The 23,683-nt window shown below is 32.8% G+C and overlaps 1 protein-coding gene across 1 annotated transcript; it reads right to left on the bottom strand.

The window, feature by feature from the left end:
* Window positions 1-2,306: 2,306 nt before the first annotated feature.
* On the bottom strand, window positions 2,307-4,681 carry LOC108466037 (myb family transcription factor PHL8-like). The gene is made up of 6 exons (XM_017766405.2): window positions 3,818-4,681; window positions 3,640-3,716; window positions 3,501-3,558; window positions 3,328-3,403; window positions 3,156-3,225; window positions 2,307-3,063 (listed from the first exon to the last, which is right to left on the bottom strand). The coding sequence occupies exons 1-6, from the start codon at window positions 4,002-4,004 to the stop codon at window positions 2,437-2,439; spliced, it is 1,095 nt and encodes a 364-aa protein (XP_017621894.1). The 5' UTR covers window positions 4,005-4,681; the 3' UTR covers window positions 2,307-2,436.
* Between the last annotated feature and the right edge of the window lie 19,002 nt (window positions 4,682-23,683).

Below are 23,683 nucleotides of genomic sequence, written 5' to 3'. Positions count from 1 at the left end.
ATATAATTTATTATTTTAATAAATTATTTACTATTTTAATTTTATTTTATAATAAATTTTAAAACTAATAATTTTAAATAATATTATTCATATATTATTGAAAAATATTTAATATTAATATTTTAACAATAAATATTTATTACAATTATAAATACATTATAATAAATGTTTTGTAGTATAAAGGCTAAAATATGTCATAAGTCCACACACTCTTCACAAATTTGGAATTTAGCCCATGTACTTTTATTTTCTAGAATTTAGTCCTTCTACTTTTTAGATTCGAAAATCAAGTCTAATTGTTAATATTGTTCAATTTTTTTGACAATTTTGTTGATGTCACATTTTTAAACAAAAAATATTTACTTGGTAGTCATGTAACTAAAAAATGACGTTATAATTAACTCGAATTTAATAAATTATTTTTAATAGTACTAACAATTTGAACATGAATTTTGATATCTAAAAAGTAAGACTAAATTCCCAAAAATAAAAGTATATGAATTAAATTTCAAATTTTAACAATCAGAATCATCTATTCGCTTTGGTTATTTTCAATTTATGACAATTAATATTTTAGCTTAATAATTGAATAATATTATATATTTAATTTGATGTATTTATTTATAAATAAATCGTTGCAATATATGTAAAAACAATGTAAAATATAAATTTATAGATATGAAATAAATTCAATTAAACAATGAAAAGATAAGAAAATCTCAAATGTATGTTTGTTTCATTCAAAACAACTTTTATAAAATATTTTCAAGAAATCGGCAAAAACATAAAATATTTTACAGATTCGTTCAAATACAAGAAAATAATAGCTTTTTCAGAAATCTAAGTCATTTTGTAAAAATTATTTTTCAAAATCATTTTAGTGAAACAAACGGGCCTATATCGTTTCTTCTAATTTCAGTTATTGCTAGTTACTCAAAATAAAAGCTAAAAGTATTATATAGTTTAATGATAAAAAATTCCGCATAAATTTATTTTAATTAAAATTAAAATGGAAATTAGTAAATTAATTCAACTTTTAAAAAACTCAATATTTTAAATAAATGGTATCTCTTAATTGAAATGTAACGAGGAAAAGCCCAATTGAGAAGCAAACTTAAAAGTAGTCTATGCTTCCTTTATGTTTCGTTCCTTTTTCAAATCAATTCAACTTTTAAAAAACTCAATATTTTAAATAAATGGCATTTCTTATGAATTAAAAATTTAATTTTGTATTCTTATTAAAATTTTAAATGGTCGTATAGAACTTTTTAAATTAATTATATGAAAAAAATTAATTAGATATTTTATACCTTTTAGTAAAGAGGTAATTGATGTACAATTATTTCTCATTTTAATTATATGGAAAAAAATAAAATATTCATAATAAATTAAATTGAATTTTATTTAGAATTAAAATTAATTTTAAAAATTTAATGTTTGGAATGTCAGTTTGGGTTTTTTTGTTATTATTATTACAAACATTACATTTAATTATTACTCATAAATTAAAATAAATATACTTCGAAACTGATTTAAAGTACATTATCTATTTCTCTCCAAAACTTCATTTCCTATAACTCTTTCGCTATTCATTCTCAGCTTTATGTGGGTTTGGTTCATTTGGTGTTGCATACCAAATTGTAAGGAATTATCCATTAAGTTTCCATGGCTTCTGAAACCGTAGCACCTGAAATTTCTTGTTTGAATGTATTTCTAGAGTTATTTTCATAACAATGTAATAAAAGGATTTACCTGCGACTTTTTTTTTCACAATAGAGGTCATGTAAGGAAGTTCTTCTACAACGAACGTTCAAGGCTTGCAAATGAAATTTCTGCTAACAAAAGAAACACCCTTACCTCTAGTCTGTCAGGTAGGTCAACAAACAACAAAATAAATGCTTTGAGAAGCCTCTCATGGCTAATAGTTTTTTGCAACTTTCATTGCTTCCATGACAAATAGTATGGGAAAACGATTTTGTTCCTTTTGTTGGAAACTTATAAAATGATTTTGCTGCTATGATGATTTCTTCTCCTTCAAGTTTGATTTTCTTCAATAAGGCACATTAAACGAAAGAAAGAAAGGCTTAATCATGCCCCCCTGGCTCAACATCTTTTGGAACAGATTACTATGATTACAATAATTCTTTCAAACTTGATAAGAACTGGTCGGTGGGTTACTATGATCACCTGAAATTTGAATTTTCGGATTCTGGTATTAGCATCAGCCACCTTTTCCAAGTTAGAGGGAGAGAATGAACAGATGTCTCTGCAAAATATACATTATACCTTGTTTCTGATATCAAGTATTCTTTCAAAAGTTCTTGGGAGTTCAATACATATAACAATTTACATAGTCTATAAACAAAAGATTGGTACTAAATAATCAAGTTCCCAGCTTAGTTTATATTTACTAACAACCATGCCCCCTGAGCGGATCTATTCCTTGCGGTTCAAGTCTATTGCTTTCGGACTTGATTCATTGTCATTTTGGTATTGGTTATTTAGATCAAATGACCCCAACAATCCAGACTTTCTCAATCCACAACCAGTTTCCTCTTCGGGAAGCTCTAATCTTTTAGCTACTGGTTGGTCAACACATATGCCATCACAAATATTAGTAACACTTCTTTTCTTTCCACTAACTTCATTGCTTGAGCCACTAATCAAACCCTTCTTTTCAGGGTAAATTTCCATAAAGTTAAATTCAAAGCAAGTATTAGATTTCCGGATACAAATATTCTCATTCTTTGGTGGTTCCTCATCCTCCGTTCTTCCTGAGCTCTCAGAAGATGTCAATGAGCTCTCCCTGGAACATATAGTGCCTTTCATTGGCCTTCTTTCCATTTGTTTTAAGCTTGAACCTCCTATTTCTGTCAATTCTGATAACGAAGAACTCGTGCAGCCAGTGTTAACCATTGAGACTAGTTGAGACAGTTCAGCTTTAGCAAGTTCTACACCCACTGAAGATGAGGTATACCCAGCCAGTGTTTCTTGTGCTTTCTTTAACACTGATTGTAAGTACTTTCCTTGAGCTTCTATTCTTAGTTGTAAATGTCTCTGGACCTGAAATGAAAAAATAAAAATAGCCTGATTGAAATGAGTTGATTCTATCAACTGAAAATCAGCAATTTAGGATTTGGTTCAATAGTTGGTACCTCAATCTGTTCATGAAGCTTTCTTTGTACTTCCATCTGCATTTGGAGCGCCTGAGCAATCTTCGAGCTTCTGATTAACACAATAATTGAAAAGTTACTAGAATCTGTCCTATTATCATTTCCAAATCTAAATATTTAATCAAAAGATAAAGGATCAATGTAAAACTATTACTCATTCATCAGCTTGTGAGTTCCATCACTTGTGTCACTACTCAAATCCCTATTACCGCTCTGTATCTCTCTGTAATCTGTATCACAAGAATGAAAAGAGAAAAAAAAGATGATATTGTTGTGAAAGTCAATATAATAGTCTAAATGCAACCAACAATGAATTCTTAATCTCACCATCTAGATTATCGCTGAGGCAGATTTCAGTCTGTTGGCTTTTCCCCAGTCTGTATTTCTGCAAGAAGAAAATACAGTCAAACCATGTTTTCCTTGAGATGATAGTATGGTTGTATTATATATAACGAAGAGCAATTGCCTGTAAATGGCTTTTGAGATGATACAAAGTGAGTCCAGAAATTCCTATGACCCTCATCAGATTCTTTGGGGTTGCTTCTGTTCAGAAACAATAAACACGAAGAAACTTGAGAAAAAATTTGACGAGATGATGTTGATGATGATGATGATTAAGGTTATTTGCAAGTACTATACTTAACTGTCTGGCCCTCCAAGTTGATTGACAGCTTCAACAAATCTTTGATGAAGTTCAGGAGTCCACTTTAGCCTAGGCTTAGCATCAGTTGATAGAACCAGATTCATGTCTTGATTTTGCATGTTGTGCAGAGCCAAAATTTGTGTTGTGTAAGAAAGACAGGCAGAGGGAAGCAGAAAACTGAAACTCATGTGGGTTTTGATCCCTTTTTTTAAGAAGGCAATGCTCTCAATATGAAGCAGCTGTAGTTCTCTTTATAAAACTTGGAGTTGTTGGGGTGTCCTATGATCTCACTCCATATCTGGAAACATAGGTGGGGCTGTATTGGGGAGGGAATATATGCCATGATCTCTGGCTCTTCCTTCTATCATCTCCCCGTTTCATATCTACTTTTTTTTCTTCTTTGACTTAGGAAGGGGGTGAATGGAGAGAATCTCTGATGCATCAAAAAAAAAGAAAAAAAGTAACACAGATCAACGAGTCTCAAAAGGAGAGAAAAGAGGAAAAGTGCATGGTTTGTTTTTATCTTCAAACACACCACTTTTTTTTTTTTAATCTCCCCCTCCTTCGCATGATTCCCTTGTGGATTACAAAAGAAACCCGAATGAATTTTTATCTGATAAATAAAAATAAAAATCTAAATCCATTCAATTACCACCACTGTGAATTAGGTAGAGTGAATGCTGGATGCAACTGTCCTAACACTATGACAAGCTTTCAATGAAAAATTAAAACTAAATTGACAGGAAAGCTTAATTTTCCTTTTGGATGACAGAAAGGGAAAGCCAAATGGCCAATTTCATTTTTCTCCTCTTTCTTTTTTCTTAGAGAAGGGTGTGGTGTGACTGGCAGATTCTTTTTGTTCTTTGTATAGATGAAGGAATCAAAGAATCTAAATATTAGATTTAGGGACCCAGCTGGCCCTCCTTTTTTCTTATAAAGGAAGTACCCTAGAAAAAGTGAATCAAATCAGGCCATCTTAATAGATAACACAACATAAACTGAAGTGTGAAAACAACCCCATACTATAAATTCTTCCCTGGAAATTGAACCAAAAGTACGCACTATTCTTTAAGTTTATCCCATTACAGAAGAATCTCAGGCGCTTGGTATTTTTTTTCTTTTCTTTTCTTTAATACAGACTGTCATTAGGGCCGACAGCTTGACACATATAGTACTCTATTTGGTTTTTTCAACTTGAGTTTTACCTTATCGAACATCTACCACTATCATCCAAGCAGCATCTGAAGTAAAACTCAATACATCAGATCAGGTGTAGGCCAGCCTCTCAGACATGATAACTTGTTGACATATAATCTTTTGGGAGTTGGGACAGAGTTGTTTTCAGTATACTGCCAGTTGATTGGTGTAATCCCCAATATTTTGCTTCTTGACTCCCCTGATGATCAGGCTCAAGCAACAAATGTGGGAAAAGGATTATTCTCGGTGACTGTACAAGATGCCACTTCAACAGATACCAAAATTTACCCTGATGTTGGGGTAAGCTAAACTCACAGATTCAGTTTCAATTACACAATGTTAAACTTGAATGAGAGTATCCTTAAGTGGTGGTGTAAAGCATAATAGCCCTTGGCACATATGTCACACAAGACAATGAAAATCAAAGCCCTCCTCCCTTTTCTATCTTTTGGAAAAATGCTAAATGCAATGAAATGACAAAAAGCTTCACATAGTTTATGGGTGCACACTTTCGCCTAGTATGAAAGCAATCAACAGGGCCTTCTGGTAAAAGTCCTATAAAGAAAAATATTCCAAAGAGAATGTTTGCTTTAAAACTGTAACCCATATCCAAGCGGACCTGAAAGAAAAGAAATTTCATACAAGCAAAAGAGATAAAGGGAAGCCACAATGGCCAACAAGAAATCATAAAACTAAATTGATCTTCAGACTTCTGGGGGTTCGGTCAAGAGTTAAAATTACTGGAATCAAAATCCAATGATTGAACTCCAAAGTATTGCCATCTTAGTGCCATACATTCAGTTGGTCTGCTAAATTTATAAGCCATTTCCCAGGATTCAAAGACAAGGAAGATTAGATGCCAAATGTTACCAATGAAAGATCCCCCAATCAGTTGACTAACTACAATTTTATAATCAGTTAGTTGGATACAATTCAGTGAGCATAGAATGGGAGGTCCACTGATGAGATTGTTACCATCATCATTCAGTTCAACAAATTTTTTTAAAAAAAAATTAATAATGAGATCAACATGGTGGACCAGCAAGTGGTAGGTCCATCTTGACACCAACATGGGTTCTTCTTCCTGAGTAAGCATCTACTTCTCTCCCTTGAACTATAGAATCCATTAGTGGCAAGCTCATAGTCCATATTGGAAGAAAGGAATAAAATTATGAACAAGTTTTGATTTGATTATATGTGGCCCGAATGTTTGAAATACAAGAAAAGAAGGAAGAGTTATTGGAGTACCTTTCTCTTTAACCAGCTGCGGTACTTGTACAACCTCCTTTCTTGCTTTAATATATTCCATAACAGGTAAAGGAGATTCTGGGATGATGCCAAGCGGCCCCCGGTAATTTTTATTATTAGGTCAGTAGCAGAAGGTCCAGTCATGCAAACAAATGTGGCCTCATCAATTATTATTCTTTAAGGGACCCATTAAGGAAGAAGATGAGAATATGAAAAGAATATGGCCTCAGGAATCTAGAAAAGAGAAACAAAAGGAACTAGTCGCCATCCAACTAAAAATAATGCAAATTTCAGCTGAGATATTGTGTCATCCAACTGAAAATGACGCTAGCCATATGTCACAAATCAAATTGGCTTCTCCAGATCATCAGGGTGATTGATTATTTTAGGGTCAAGAAAATAACTAGCATCAAACATCACAAGTTCAAAACTACAGTTGAATGTTTCTCCGACATGTCCATCACTAAATAAGTGAAGCCCAGGAGTTAAAAAGGAGCTACAAATACAAGCACGAATAGTTAAGCATTGCTTATAAATATACTGTTTCAAGCTGGATTCTCGTTTTGGTTGAGTTTCGTGGTATTTCATGTCGCTATCCCATTTCCACAACTACTCAAGCCCTGCTGCTTCTTAAATACTGTTTTCTTGTTTTATTTCAAATTTCTACTTCCACTTAGACAGAATTGTGGTGTAATACAGTTTTCTAAAGCTTCAAGTCCACGTCCTTGTTTCTCTAGGGATGTGCATAAAGTTACAAAGGAAGAATAAGATTTGAAAAAGAAAAAAACAAAAGCAACAAAAACTGTTGAAATATGTATATATTTTAAATTTATTTAGGTAGATAAATCTTATTTGGATAGATAAGTTTTATTCATATTCTAGAAATATTTTTTTAGTAGTTTACTAAAGTAAGGGAACTATTTTCTTTGGGAACTATTTTCCCAATTAGGATTAGGACTTTTTTTTCTCTATTTAAGTTCAATTCTTTAGTTAATAAGAGAAGTACAATTTTATTCAAAGCTCTCTTGAAATCTTTCATGGCATCCGAGCTAGGTTAAAATTTCTAGTAACATCATGGTTAAAAAACCTTCATTGGAGATAAGAAATCCAAGAATCAAACAGAGGAAAAAGTTCTACAGCTTGAAACAACTACCGAGAGTACAATGACTCAAGGGACAGAGGCGTCTCACCTTTCTTTTCAACCGACATCTCACAAGTTGAATGGCAAGAATTATCCGGAATGGTCGCAATCAGTAAAATTAGCAATTGATGGGCACGGCAAGCTAGGTCATTTAAATGGAGAAGTTGAGCAACCACGGTGGGTGATCCAAAGATGAGCAAGTGGAGGTCGAAAATTCTATGGTAATTGCGTGGCTTATTAATTCCACGGAAGCTTCCATAGGTAAACCTTTTCTTTTCTCCCAACTGCTAAAGATGTTTGGGACGCCGTGAAAGACACCTATTCAGATTTAGAAAACGCTTCATGATTTTTGAGTTAAAAATAAAACTGTGGAAAGCTAGGCAAGGGAAAAAGAAGTTACTCTTTATTATAATGAGATGATGTCTCTTTGGCAAGAACGGATCGGTGTTATAATGATGAATGGGAGTGTCCGGAGATGGTGTAAAAGCTATGAGAAAAGAAGAGAATGAAAGAGCTTATTTGTTTCTGGCTGGTTTAAATAAAGAATTTGATGAAGTGAGATCTTGGATCCTAGGGAAAAAACCGCTTCCAAAACTTCGTGAGATTTTTTCTGAGGTTAGAAGAGAGGAGACAAGGAGAAAAGTAATGTTAAAGCCAGGGTTTGAAGCTAATGATGATAATTCTGCTCTTGTAACTATTAAAAATAATGATGATAGTGAAAAAAAGAAAAAACCTTGGTGCGATCACTGCAAAAAATATTGGCACCCTCGTGAAACGTGTTGGAAGCTCTATGGGAAACCGACAAATGGAAGGAAAAAGAATGGCAATGGTCGTGGTTCACAATCAGGGGATAGCAGAGCTTTCCTAACAACTAATGGAAATTATGAGGGCCAAAGTTCTCTGGAAGGGTCTCCATTCACTAAGGAACAATTAGAGCATCTACACAAGTTTTTTCAATCACCACAATTTCGGATGAATTCTTCTATTCCTAACTCATCCAATAATCCTTCTTCCTCTTTTGCCCAATCAGGTACTGATTTTTCTATTTTTTTCAGTGTTAAGCCTTGTAAAACAATCACATGGATCTTTGATTGTGGAGCTAGTGATCACATGACTAGTAGTCATTTTCTTTTTTCAACTTACACACCTTGCGTAGGAAACAAAAAGATCAAAGTAACAGATGGGTCCTTCTCGGCAATAGCCGGGAAAGGCACTGTTAAAATTTCATCTTCTTTGGTTTTACATGATGTTTTACATGTGCCAAATCTAGCTTGTAATCTCATATCGGTCAGTAAATTATCCCAGTCCTTAAATTGTCATGTTATATTTGACTCCTCTATGTGTAAGTTTCAGGACATGGTCTCGGGGAGGATGATTGGCAATGCTAAAGAATTTGGTGAAATTTACTTTCTTGAAGACGACCATCTAAGTCAACCAACAACTACTTTATGTTTAAATTCTGTTTCTGATTTTGATAAAGTTATGATTTGGCATTATAGGCTTGGACATCCTAATTTTTATTATTAAAGATATTTGTTACCTAATCTATTTAAAAATAAAAGTCCTTCTTCATATCATTGTGAATTTTGTGAATTGGCTAAACATCATCGGTCATTCTTTCCACCTCAAAAATATAAAGCCTCCAAACCTTTTTCGTTAATTCATAGTGATGTTTGGGGACCTTCAAGAGTCTCGACTTTTTTAGGAAAATGTTGGTTTGTCACATTTATTGATGATCATACTCGACTTTGTTGGGTGTTTTTATTAAAAGATAAGTCCGAAGTTAAAAATGTGTTTCAGTCTTTTTATGCTATGGTGAAAACACAATTTGGTGTGAAAATAGAAGTATTTCGAACTGACAATGGTGGGGAATTTTTTAGCGACCAATTAGGTATTTTCTTAACCAAACATGGAATAGTCCACCAAAGTTCTTGTACAAATATACCACAACAAAATGGGATTGCAGAAAGAAAAAATCGACATCTTTTGGAAGTAACTAGAGCCTTGATGTTCACTAGTCAAGTACCACGTTATCTTTGGGGCGAAGCCTTGTTAACAGCTACATATCTTATTAATAGAATGCCCAATAAAATTCTAAATTATAGAACTCCTTTTAGTCTCTTTAAAGATAACTTTCCTAACTCTAAATTGATTACAGATTTATCCCTCCGAGTTTTTGGGTGTAGTGTTTTTGTTCATCTTCACAACCAAGGTAAACTAGATCCTAGAGCAAAAAAATGTGTCTTTGTTGGTTATGCTTCTAATAAAAAGGGTTACAAATGTTATGATCCAATTGATAGGAAGATTATAGTTACCATGGATGTCACATTTGTTGAAACAAAATCTTATTTTCATTCTAATCTTCAGGGAGGGAATTATACTAAAGAAGATTCTATAATTGATCAAGAAGAGACTAGGAATATACAACATAGGGATTCTAATAATGGGGAAGGCGAATTTATAATTAACACAAAAATTAATGATGTTAATGTTAATGAAAAAGAGGATGAAGGTGTAGAGTCTGATCATGAAAATAAAGAACAAACAAAGGAGTTAATTGTTTACTCAAGAAGAAATCGAAATCAAGAAAGTGGAATCCACCAGATTCATCACCAAGAATCCGACTCGCAAGATCCTGTCAAAAGCCCAGGTAAAGCTCATAATCCAGCCAATGAATTTTCTGATTTAGATATTCCAATTGCCAAAAGAAAATGTGTTAGAAATATTGTCAAATATCCTATGTCTAACTTTGTATCCTATAAAGCCTTATCTTCGACATTCTCAACCTTTGTTTCGTGTCTCGATACTGTCTAAATACCAAAAAATGTGAAAGATGCTTTACGTGTTCCCGAGTGGAAGGAGGCTATTTTAGAGGAGATGCGTGCTCTTGAAAAAACAGTACATGGGAAACAATGGAATTACAGTAGGGAAAAAAACAGTAATGTAAATGGGTGTTCACAACCAAATTCAAACCAGATGGATCTTTAGATAGATACAAAGCCGGTTGGTAGCAAAAGGGTACACTCAAACATACGGATAGATTATCTTGATACATTTGCTCCAAGTGGCCAAATTAAATTCGTCGAGTTCTTTTATCAATTATCGTTAATCTTGATTGGTCTTTACAAGAACTAGATGTGAAGAATGCTTTCTTAAATGGAAAACTTGAAGAAGAAGTTTACATGGATCCTCCTTCAGTTTTGAAGAAAATTTGGAACTCGAGTATGTAAACTCAAGAAATCTTTATACGGATGCAAGCGGTCTCCTCGAGCTTGGTTTGAACGATTCACTCAAGTTGTTAAAAACAAGGTTACTCACAAGGGCAAGTTGATCACACAATGTTCTATCGACATTCACAAAAGGTAGAATAGCTGTTATTATAGTTTATGTCGATGATATCATTCTTACAGGAGATGATGTGGATGAAATAAGACGTCTCAAGGAGCATCTAGCATTGGAGTTTGAGATCAAAGGCTTGGGTCCTTTGAAATACTTTCTTGGAATGGAAGTTGCTCGATCAAAGAAGGGTCTTGTGGTTTCTCAGAAAAAATATGTGATTGATCTTTTAAAAGAGGCTGGGATGAGTGATTGCCGCCCAGCGGACACACCAATTGATCCAAATGTAAAATTTGAAAATAAAGAAGGTCGATTAGTTGATAAAGGACAGTACCAAAGATTAGTTGGTAAGTTAATTTACTTATCACATACAAGGCCGTATATAGCTTTTGCAAGAAGCTTAGTGAGTCAATTTATGCACTCCCAATGGAGGAACATGAAGAAGCGGTGTTTGAATTCTAAGATACTTGAAGAGTTCACCGAAAGGGCTTATTCTTCAAGAAATTGAACAAAGAGGAAATGAAGCTTATACTGATGCAGATTAGGCGTGCTCAATAATGCATGTAAGATCTACATCGAGATACTGTACATTTGTTTGGGGAAACCTTGTGACTTGGCGAAGCAAAAACAAACTGTTGTAGCAAGAAGTAGTCAGAGGTGAGTTTAGATCAATGGCTCAAGGAATTTGTGAAATGGTTTGGTTAAAAGAATTATGGAAGAGCCGAGAAACCAATAACTTCACCAATGAAGTTGTCTTTGTGATAGCAAAGTCGCCATTAGCATTGCTCACAACCCATCCAACATGATGAGAACTAAACATGTTGAGATTGATAGACACTTTATCAAGGAAAAGATTGAAGAAGGCCAAGTGTGCATGCCGTTTGTTCCTTCAAAACAACAGATTATCGACATACTCACCAAAGGACTCTTTAAGACAAGTTTTGATTTTTTGTAAGCAAGTTGGGCATGATTGATATATATGCACCAACTTGAGGGAGGGTGTTGAAATATGTATATATTTTAAATTTATTTAGGTAGATAAATCTTGTTTGGATAGATAAGTTTTATTCATATTTTAGAAATATTTTTTAGTAGTTTACTAAAATAAGGGAACTATTTTCTTTTTATGTTTTAGTAGTTTATTAGAATAAGGGAACTATTTTCCTAATTAGGATTAGGACTTTTTTTTTCTCTATTTAAGTTCAATTCTTTAGTTAATAAGAGAAGTACAATTTTATTCAAAGCTCTCTTGAAATCTTTCAAAAACACCTGCAGAAAAAGGGGGGGATTCATTTACTGGAAAACCAAAGGTAAAAAACACCGCCTTATGCAGCCTTATAAACAATGAAGATAAAAAAAACAAATAGTCATTCATAGACATACATTTCAACCTGTGCAAGATGGAGAATTTTGTCTCAAACCCCACCATAGCTTTCCCTGGAGCTAGTTAAGTCCAAGTGGAGCCATCCATAACTATGCTATACTAATTAATATGATTTTTTTTTCTTCAAGTATAGAGAGAGATTAAGAGAAACGGTCACTATAATATCTTCCAAATTTAGCAAATTACACCATCGTAAACTCGCTAAAACAACTGTCAGACTAGTTCTCAAATTGTATTCATTTCTTACAGCAAGGGATACAACACTGTCAGTCAAGAGGTACGGCATTGATGAAGGTTGAGAAAGTTATAAGCCTTAATGGTTACAGAGCTGAACAGACCAATATGTAGAACTACAAAACATGTTCTAATTTTCTTCTCTAAAACGAAAAAAATGACTTGCAAGATAAATATATGATTAGTAAAGCAAATTCTAGATTCATTTTGCAGCTAAGCGTATACAAAGTTTTCTACCTATCTGGCTTAAATTGCAGCACATGGCTAAACGAAACAGACTAGCTTTCTTCACCAAAGACCGAAAATATTGAAATTGCCTCCCTAAATTTCTTGGGTCAATGTAAGGGGGGGGGGTGTGGAACATCTTTGTCCAAGAGCCTACAACATGATTGATAGAGACAAAGTAAATTATTCAGAAATATTCCTTCAAATAATTCAAACATGTCATATCTGATGCAATGGTACATCCAACATAGACCGGGTTGACAGGACTTAACCCACTGCATAGCTTGGTGTAAGCAATATGGAAGGACATTGGAGACATAAGTGCTTTCCCAGAACTACACCAGTGAGAAAGAGCATCATCTCATAGTAAGTTCATATGGAAACCTAATCTCTTTCAATTGCTAGACAGAGCATTTGGTAGAAATGTGGTTTTGGGAAGAACCAAGTAATTTAAACAATGGAATTGAGATTTCAATGTTATACAGAAAAGGAACAAAACAATGCGTAATAGTCAAAGCAAATAAAGAAAAAGTCACAGCTTTTTGGAGGTTTACCAGTAAATGAATGTGAAGAATTGTTGTCACATTTCTAAGCTATCTAATTGGTACATATACAATGCTGACACTTGAGATATGATAAAAAAGCAATAGTATCCTGAACCCATGGCTGCGTGCGAGTCATTGTTGGATCAGCCATTGAACGCTCCACAAACATTTGTATCGATACCTTGTCGCCATTTAACTTTCTGAAACCCAAAAGCCCAGCAGCAGGCCTATTTAGACCTAATAAAGCCCATAAATTCACGTCTGATGAACCGCACCATCATTCCGTGCCGCCAGGTCAAGTGCCCCACTTGCTTGTGCTCTATTTCACCCACGTAAAAATAAATTATTAATTAGTGTGATAACATTATTTGTGTATTATAATAGTTAAATATAAAATAAAGAATAGTTAATTCATATTTAAACTTCAAACTAGAAAAAGATGAATAAAAATTCTTCTAAAAATAAGACTTTTTTTGTAAATAAGTAAATTTTTTTCTTTTTTTCTATAATACATCATTTGAGTGACTAGAAATTATCAATTAAAATTAATTTATTACTAACTTATATATTAAAATATGGTGTATAAATAATACTCTTACCAAACCTAGCATAAATGTATTGGCTTTTTTACTAAAATGATACAAGCCCAATTTTATTTATATGGATTGAACAGTGCAAAAAATATAGATTCACATGTCCCAAATCGGGTTTGATGATAACGATAACATGTCTTGTCCTTGCTAGGTGCAGAGATCGAAGAGGCCTAAATCAACACCAATGATGATAATTTGGGCTTGCTCGAGATACAAACTCCTTTGCACTTGATAAGAACAACCCTTATTCCCATCTATAAAACACCACACAACCCTTAACTAACCCAATAATAAATCTCACCTTAAACCACTATATAAACCCCAAAACCTAAACTCCTCCATAAAAAATTCCATAAAAATTCCAAAAAAGCCATATAAATTTTTTCCAAAAATAAATTGAGAGAAAGGTTTAAAAATCTAGCAAATTACGGTAGAATCTCTCATTTAAATTATAATAAATTACATAGTAATATTATTTTTATTAGCAGTATTTAATTATTTAATTATTTATGATTTGTTTTTTTTTGAATTTTGTAATTCTCAAATAGAATTTTAAATTATTCATCAACTATAATTTTTGTTATATTTGCTAACTGTCCTATATAGAGTTATTTTGGTATAATTTTATAGTAATTTAGTAGGTGTTAGGTTATTTTTATTGCATTTTATAGTTTTTCAAATTAATTATATTTTATTTGAATTTTACATGTTTTTATTATTTTTAAAATTAATTGAATTCATTTACTATTTATTTTTCTTTATTGTAGGTATCAAATGAAGATAGAAGACTCAAGCATAAAGAAAAAAAGTAGTGAAAAAAAGTCTTTCGCTCCACCAGATTTGATTCAGTGCGGGCGGAGCATATTCTTTAATTCAAAAATTTTGACAACAAGCATTTCGCTCCCCCCATAACTTATGCATGTGAAAGAGCGACATGATTAAAAACCCTAAAAAAGGGGTGATGTAACTCCCCCTTATCCGAGACCGTCGCCGGAGTCGAGCATGAGACATTACTAAACTTATTTTAGTATTTAAACAAGTTCAAACAATTCTTGTAGTAAACTGTCTATCTGCGTCACAGTCGCTTAAAAAAATCATATCTGGAGTTACGAAACTCGAAATCAAATTCCGTAATTTTTTCCTGAAACTAGATTCATATATCTACTTAATAATGTTTTTCTAGAATTTTTGGTAGGGCCAATTAGTACAGTTTATTAGTTAAAGTCTCCCCTGTTTCAGGGTTCGGTTACTCTGACCCCTGTGCACTACGAATCAAATTTCTTCCTGTACAGAGATCCAATGACCATTTCGTTTGTTTCTATTAAAAATAGACTCAATAAGGAATCCATAAATATAAAGTGTGAGTCCTGATTATTTTTACACAATTTATGGTGAATTTCTAAATTCAAAATAGGGGATCCAGAAATCGCTCTGACCCTATTTTACCAAAACATAAATATCTCATAAAATACAACTATTTTACCTATTTTGTTTCTTCCACATGAAAATAGATTCATTAAGATTCAATTCCATATTTTATTCATCATCTAATTATATCTCTAATATTTTTAGTGATTTTTCAAACTCACGCCACTTCTGCTGTGTGATTCTGTTTTATAGCCAATTTCACCATTTTATGGATTTCAATAGATTAGTTAGCACATAAAACATACGTGTTATCAAATATAATCTTGATTAGCCACTCCAATAGCTAATAATTCTCAAACATTTCCATACCATCCATGAGCCATATCATGAGATTATATACACAAAATGATTATAATGCTATACATGCCATATTCCCAAAATATACAAGTCATTATACCAAAATAGTTTGTTGATAGTGTGAGCGCGCCTCCGATCGTTCCCGATCTCCTAGCCGGCTTGACAAAACAACAAAGAATAGAGAGGAGGGAGTAAGCATAATTGCTTAGTAAGTTCACATGTAAATAGCAAGTAACATAACTATGCAATAATACAAAATCCACATTTGCATAAGATCACCAAAGCATTCATATCATATTTCTCATTCATGATCCTACCATATTATTGTTATATTGAAGTCTCAACCCGAGGGTTAATTACATACCTGTACAAAGTATCTGTTCCACAACACTTACCAACTAGTCACTTTCATCTCGAGAATTCTTCCATTTCACTAAAACTTTACCCGTTGAACACATCGGAATATAATTCAGATACATGAAATCAAACTATCATAATTTCACCCATAATGAACTCAGAACGCAGCTCAACGAGCTCAGGTGTTCACATCCATAATGAACTTGGAACACAACTCAACGAGTTCGGATGCTTGCATCCATAAGTGAACTCGGAACGCAACTCAACGAGTTCGGATGCCTCATAATTCTCACGAACTCGGAACGCAACTCAACGAGTTCGGATCTCAATTTCCTAGTGACATGTCACTTGTATCCTAATCTATTCCTAATGTTCAAACAGGATTTTCCTTGATCATACTCCTTTGCCATCTTCCATGAAATGTCGAAATTGATACTTCGGTGATAGTTCATACTCATCAAGTAATTCACATAATTACATATTATTCAACAATAACCACAAAAAGTAACATTTCATGATAATAATAAGCATCATATCATATAAACAACATTAAATTGCTTAAAACAACAATTATGTTACCTTATTTACTCATGAACTTACCTCGGTACAAAATGTATAAATGTAACACCCCTTACCCGTACCCGAGGCTAGGATAAGGTACGAGGCGTTACCAGACAAACATACAAACATTAAACTAAAATACGGGCCATAAAATTTCATTCATATTTCAAAATGTTCATTCACTTACACATAGTCCCTTATTTGAGTCTACAAAGCCCAAAACATACTTTAGAAAGGGTTTGGGACTAAACCGAGAACTTACGAAAATCTTGGAAATTTCATGCTTTAAGGCTCCACACGCCCGTGTCCCAAAGTCATGTTCTATACACGGCTAAGACACATGGTCGAGTCTCTGCCTGTGTGGAATATACCTAGGCTATTTTCCAAGCATTGGTCAACCTTAATCTCTTACACACTTATACAACATCAAAAGCATATAACATGGTATTCATTTAATGATTAAATATTCTCAATTAAACTACAAACATAGCATTTGTATATCATCATACATGTGTCTCTCATACTCATTTTACCTTGTTTATTATAGTACCACTTATATATTTATACCATGATTATCATCTTACCAAATATCTTCAGCTTAATCATCAAGCATTCATATTTAAAACTAGATCATATCTTTATAAAATACCACAATTCAGATGCGTAAATAACATGTTTGCCTAAAACATTTTAATTCAACTCCATACCCTACAAGCATTACATTGAGACTAGTCATATATATATACATGTCATGATACATATCATTCTCTTTCTGTTTTCTTATAAACACATATCATTTATTTCATTATATCAATATTTCATATACCATAGTTTCCATGTATTCCACATATATTTATTTTTCTCCTCCTCCTCTCCATTCCACATCCTTAATGTATATAGCATTCTTGTAACTACAATTTCACAATTTACTAATAAATGCTCACATCAAACTGTCCACACAAGTCATAGTTACTTACTTATTTATAATTCGAGCTACAGAGCTCCAAATTAAGATCCGTAAATTTCCCCTAAAACTAGACTCACATATCTTTGCACCATAAAATTTTAATAATTTTTGGTTTAGCCAATTAGTACAGTTTATTCATTAAAATTTCCCCTGTTTCACATTCTAACAGTTCTGACCTCTCTTCACTAAAAATTAATTATCTCACAATACAGAAATCGGATAATGTTCACGTTGATTTATATTGAAAATATACTCATTACGGATTTTAGAAATATAAATTTAAGAATCTAATTATTTTTATCAAATATTTTTGATTTTCCAAAGTCAGAACAGGGGATCACGTAATCATTCTGAACCAGTCTCACAAAAACATAAATATATCAAAATATAGAACTCCTTTTCTTGCTCTGTTTCTTTTATATGAAAATAGACTCATTAAGCTTTAATTTAATATCCCATTCAGTCTTTGATTCAATTTCTACTATTTTTGGTGATTTTTCAAAATCACGTCACTGCTACTGTCTAAAACAGTTTTATTGCTAATTCACTCTTTCACACGTTCTTTGTATTAACCTCATTTTAACATACATATCACAAATCATTTTCACCACATTTCATACATCACAAGTATAGGCCCATGATCACAAGGTCACCATAAAATCATCCTCATGTATAACTTACTTGTTTATAACCTTACCACATCCTGGTCACTTAGTGAACACATCATTCACATAACCAAGTTCATGCACTTATTCATCGCAAAACTCACAAAGCAATACATAGAGAGTCTCCCATTGAACTCTTCGAATCAATCCTCGATACTTGGTGGTTTCAGCACATAGCTCCACCCATCATAGAGTTTGGCTCTCTTGTACACATGGTGAACACTCAGTACCACCCATGTGACCTAGCCAATTTATCTCGTAGCTCTCTTGTCTACATGGTGTCCTTTACCTGGAGCCACGCATGCAACCTAGCTACATATATCCCGTAGCTCTCTTGTCTACATGGTGTACACATAGTATCACCCATGCGAACTAGCTACATCATAATGTCTTGTAGCCTCTTGTACACATGATGTGCACTCAGGACCATACATGTGACCTAGCTACATACTATCTGTATCATCCAATCTTTCCGAAGGTTCAACTGGGATTTCTCTCTCTTTTCCAACAATTTCACCAATTAAGTAATTATCCACAAACATATTTCCAATATTATTATAAAATATCATAATACAAGTAATATTGATGTATTACTTACATATAAACTTACATCTCATTTAATATCAAGGCAATAACATTAAATTACACATTGCCTTATTAAAAATCATATGAACTTGCAATTTCCCATAATATCCATAATCATAGAAATCACATTTATGTATGATAATTCAATGCACTTCATGTACCATAGACATATTTTTAAATCAATTCATAAACTTGGCACCATAATCATTTAATTTAACATAATTCAATTAATTCACTAAATTTAACTTTCAAATATAAATTATAGCATTATTGTCAGTATTATTATCATACCAACTTACATACTTTCAACACCTCGAAAATTATAATAAATATATCAATTTTATATTGAAACATGCATAAATTAATGCTTATTATACATATGAACTTACCTCGATACTAAAACGATCATTTTACCAACTTTCCCAATTTTTGATTTTTCTCTCATTCTAGGTTCAAATCTCATTTTCTGGGATCTAAAACATCATATTTTTCTTATTTAATTAATATACTATTCAAAACAGTCCTTAACTCAAACTTTACAATTTTGCCCCTAAACTTTTGCATATTTACACTTTTGCCCCTAGGCTCGGGAATTAAACTTCATCCCTTATTATTATGTTTTATGACATGCTGATCACTTTTCCCTTCTATGGCAACATCAAATTCTCACTCTAACATATACTTATGACTATTAGGTATTTTTACCGATTAAGCCCTTTTACTCGTTTTCACTCAAAACCGAGTAGCACAAGTTGTCTAACATAATCTAAAACCTCATATTCTATCATAAAACAGCAAAATAAACACATTTCACCTATGGGTATTTTTCCAAATATGAACCCTAGCTTAAATTATTGCTAGAATAAGCTTAATCAAATTACCGGGATTCCAAAAAACGTAAAGAACTTGAAAAACGGGGTTAAAACGGACTTACTATTGAGCTTGGAAAGCTTGAAAACCCTAGCCATGGTTTCCCCCATTCTAATTTCAGCCTCCATGAAAAAGATGAGTAAATTTTGGCTTTATTTTGGCTTTTTATTTCTTTTAATTACCAAATGACCAAAATGCCCTTCCTTACTAAACTTTCAAAAATTCCATCCATGTCCAATTCTTTTCCATCACTTAGAAATTGGTAAAATTGCTATTTAAGACCTCCGAATTAATATTTCAAAGCAATTTCATACTAGAAACTTCTAGAATGCAAGTTTTGCAACTTATTCAATTTAGTCCCTAACTTCAAATTGAGCACTTTATGCATAGAATTTCTTCACGAAATTTTCACACAATCATGCAATCATATCATAGACCTCAAAATAATGATAAAAAAATTATTTTTATCTCATACTTTGTGGTCCCCGAAACCTCTGTTCCAACTAGACCCAATTTTGGGCTATTACAATAAAGGTTGCAATTTAGCTCGAAATCTTTTCTTTTCCCCGATCAAGGTCGATTCCACGTCTTTATTGATCTATAATAACACATTTGGCTTATTAATGTCTCACATTACTCAAATTACTCCAAAAACATCCTATGGCAAAAATTATAATTTTACCCCTAAAGTTTCACAAAATTACGATTTTTTCCCCTGGCTCAGAAATTAAAATTCTTCCTATTTTCTTATGTTTTATGACATGCTGATCATTTTTCCCTTCTATAGAAACATCAAATTCACACTTTATCATGTATTTATGAACATTAGATATTTTTACCGATTACGTCATTTTAGTCGTTTTTACGTAAAATCACTTAGCAAAGTTGTTTAACACAATTTAAAGCTTCATATTCTACCATAAAACATCAAAATTCATGCATATTATTCATGGGTAAATTTTTAAATATAAATCCTAGCTCAAAATATTGGTAGAAATAGGTAAACCGAGCTACGAGAATTTTAAAAATGTAAAGAACATTAAAAGCGGGACTATGATTGACTTACTATTGAGCTTAGAAGTTGAAGAAACCCTAGATATGGTAGCAAGTAAAATTCGGCAGCAACATGAAGAAGATGAATGGATTTTTGCTTGATTTTTCCTATTTTTATTCATTAAAATCCAAATGACCAAAATGCCCTTTCTTACTAAACTTTCAAAAATTTCATCCATGTCCAATTTTTGTCCAAAAACTTAGAAATTGGTAAAATTGCTATTTAAGGTCTATTAATTAATATTCCAAAGAAATTTCATACTAGAAACTTCTAGAATGCAAGTTTTGCAACTTATTCAATTTAGTCCCAAATTTCAAATTAAGCACTTTATGCATAGAATTTCTTTACGAAAGTTTCACACAATCATACAATCATATCATAGACCTCAAAATAATTATAAATAATTATTTCTATCTCAGATTTGTGGTCCCAAAAATACTATTCTGATTAGGCCCTAATTCGGGATATCACAGGTGACGAGATTTAAGTGTAAGAACTTGATTTTCACGGGTGTCAAAAAATTTGATAATGGCCCGTAATTCCTAAACGAGGCATATCGAGAAATTAAATCTGAAGTTTTTTAGGAATGAGAATGATAATGGTCTAGAGATTATTAGTGGGTAATTAGTAAATAGTTAATTTTAAGAAGAGATTAATTTAATAAAATTACCAAATGAGGCTGGTAGACTGAATTGTAAAGTTAGTAAAATAAGAAAGGTCAATGTGGGATTATTAGAAAAATGATTTGATTTAGAGAGGTCCTTATGTAGTAGAGGTGCTCATGGGCCAGGCCGGGCTGGGTTCGGGCCGAGTTCAACTAAAAATTTAGGCCCATTCATTGGGCTCGGGTCAGACTGGGACCAAAAAATGGGCCTAAAATTTTGCCCAAGCTTGACCTAAATAAAAATACTAAAACCCGGGCTCGGCTCGGCCCGCCCGTATTTATTTTTACCCATCTATACACTTGTGAATGCACAAATTCATTCTCTTAGCTGAGGACATATTTAAATAGATATAACTCAAATCACATCCCAACAAATCAACTCATTCTGATAAAAACAGCTGAGTCGATCTCAACTATTGAATAACACATCTCAAAATGCTTCTTTCTTTGTGCTATTAAAACATCTCAAGCACACAATCTTTCAAAATTCTCTTATCATGATAATCAAAGGCCTTTACAATCGCATTAGCTCAAAGAAACAAAGAAATCTCGATTGAATGCATCGACTTTAATCAACTTACTTGAGAAAGAAATCCATCATATGGTTTGAGTTTGTTCTTCCATCATTTATACTGTTGCCCAAGGCAATTCCTTACATGAAAATTAGAGAATCCAGATACCTGAGTCACCATGTTCATATGACCAAACCAGAAATACAACCATAATAGACATAGTTATCACAGGTCAAAGAACACTATTTCAAGATGAGCCATGGTCGATAATTCACGAAATAGGAATAATAGGAAAATCGAGATAAAGAAATCCAAGATACGATACCATACTGGAAGTTCGAGAACATAACTCATAAGACAATAAGAGAGATCTTGATGATTCCTCAGAGAAAACCAGTAGAAAAACAATGCTTATCGGCTCTGGACTTCCATCATAACAGAGATAATATATTTTCCGTATATATAAAACAAAACCATAATCAGTGGAAACATAAGAATAGTCTCACATAAATTTTTACCATTGACTTCATTCCAACATATCAGAATAGAATTCTGAAGGGATAGAGAAATGCTGATCATGAACCAACCAGACGAATAGAGCTTTCGTCTATCATTATAGTCAGCTAACATTCTCACACGATAAGAATTTCACTAGAAAATGAACAATCACACACATATCTCTGAGGATAAAAGAATATATAGAATACCTAGAAAAGATCATCATATCCATTTCAACTGGAACTGTCACACATAGATATATTTACTACTCAATTATCATTTCTTTGACTAATTCTGTCATCATGAACCCCGCATCATTCAATTTCCTAACGAAAACCAATTCGGGGAAAATTTCAGCAAACACATACTTTAGACATCATATCTGAATAAGTTGATTAGCCAAGACTAACTTCTTCTTTATTCGTGACATTGCATAATCTGTATAATCTTTAAAACATTCTATTATCCTTCCAAAATTGTTTTCACTTTCTAAACCATTCTTATCTCTGTATGCATTACTAATTATTTCACCACTAAACTCTTTAGTTTCACATTTATGGACTTATTCCACATGGTTCTCGTGAATTTATGTTATAAAGCAACACTAGTAAGGGGGTGAGGTCGTAAAGCCTCTAATTTGACTCTCATAAGTACACACATATAACTTAGCATTCATCACCAACATCGTATTATCACAATTACATAATTAACTTCAAGCTAATTAACTTACATAGTCATGTTACACGAACTTTTTTGATTATCTAATTCAAACATGTGTACATAAACACACATCCCATCAATTTGAGTAAATTTACTTATCGTACTCACTTAATCAAATATGTTGGGCACATAACATCATATGCATGCCAAACAAACATGGATGGGCTTATCACCATATAAACTTTCATTTCATTCCACTTTTACATTTCTCAACTTATGGTTATCTCATTTCGTACATTCACACATACATATCATGAAATTCTATTCATACCTTTCCAAATTTTGACACATCATAAGCACATTTCAATAATTTCAATATCATTATCAGCATTATCAAAAATTAGCTCGGTTGGCAGTCATCTCTACCTTAACAAAACAATTTCGTCAGAGTCGGGAGATGTCACACTATCACGAGTAGTAATATGCATGTATATCTAGACTCACATACGCTATGTTAGTCCGAGAATCGACTAAACCATAGCTCTGATACCACTAAATGTAACACCCCTTACCCATGTCTGACGTCGAGACAGGTACGAGGCATTACCAGACTTAAACATAATTAATCATACAAAACTGAGTCATAAAATTTCATCCAAATTAAAACTTCTCATGTTTCATCATAAAGTCCCTAATATGGGCTTACGAGGCCCAATACATACTTTAAAAGTGGTTTGGGACCAAACTGAGAGCTTTTGAAAACTTTGAAAAATTTCTTGAAAAACAGGAGCACACGCCCTAAGCACATGGCCATGCGGATGAAAGCTAGGCTATTTACCAAGCCTT

The sequence above is a fragment of the Gossypium arboreum genome, chromosome 3 (genome assembly GCF_025698485.1).
Source record: "Gossypium arboreum isolate Shixiya-1 chromosome 3, ASM2569848v2, whole genome shotgun sequence".
Taxonomy (NCBI): domain Eukaryota; kingdom Viridiplantae; phylum Streptophyta; class Magnoliopsida; order Malvales; family Malvaceae; genus Gossypium; species Gossypium arboreum.
This window is presented reverse-complemented; position numbering and strand designations above follow the sequence as displayed.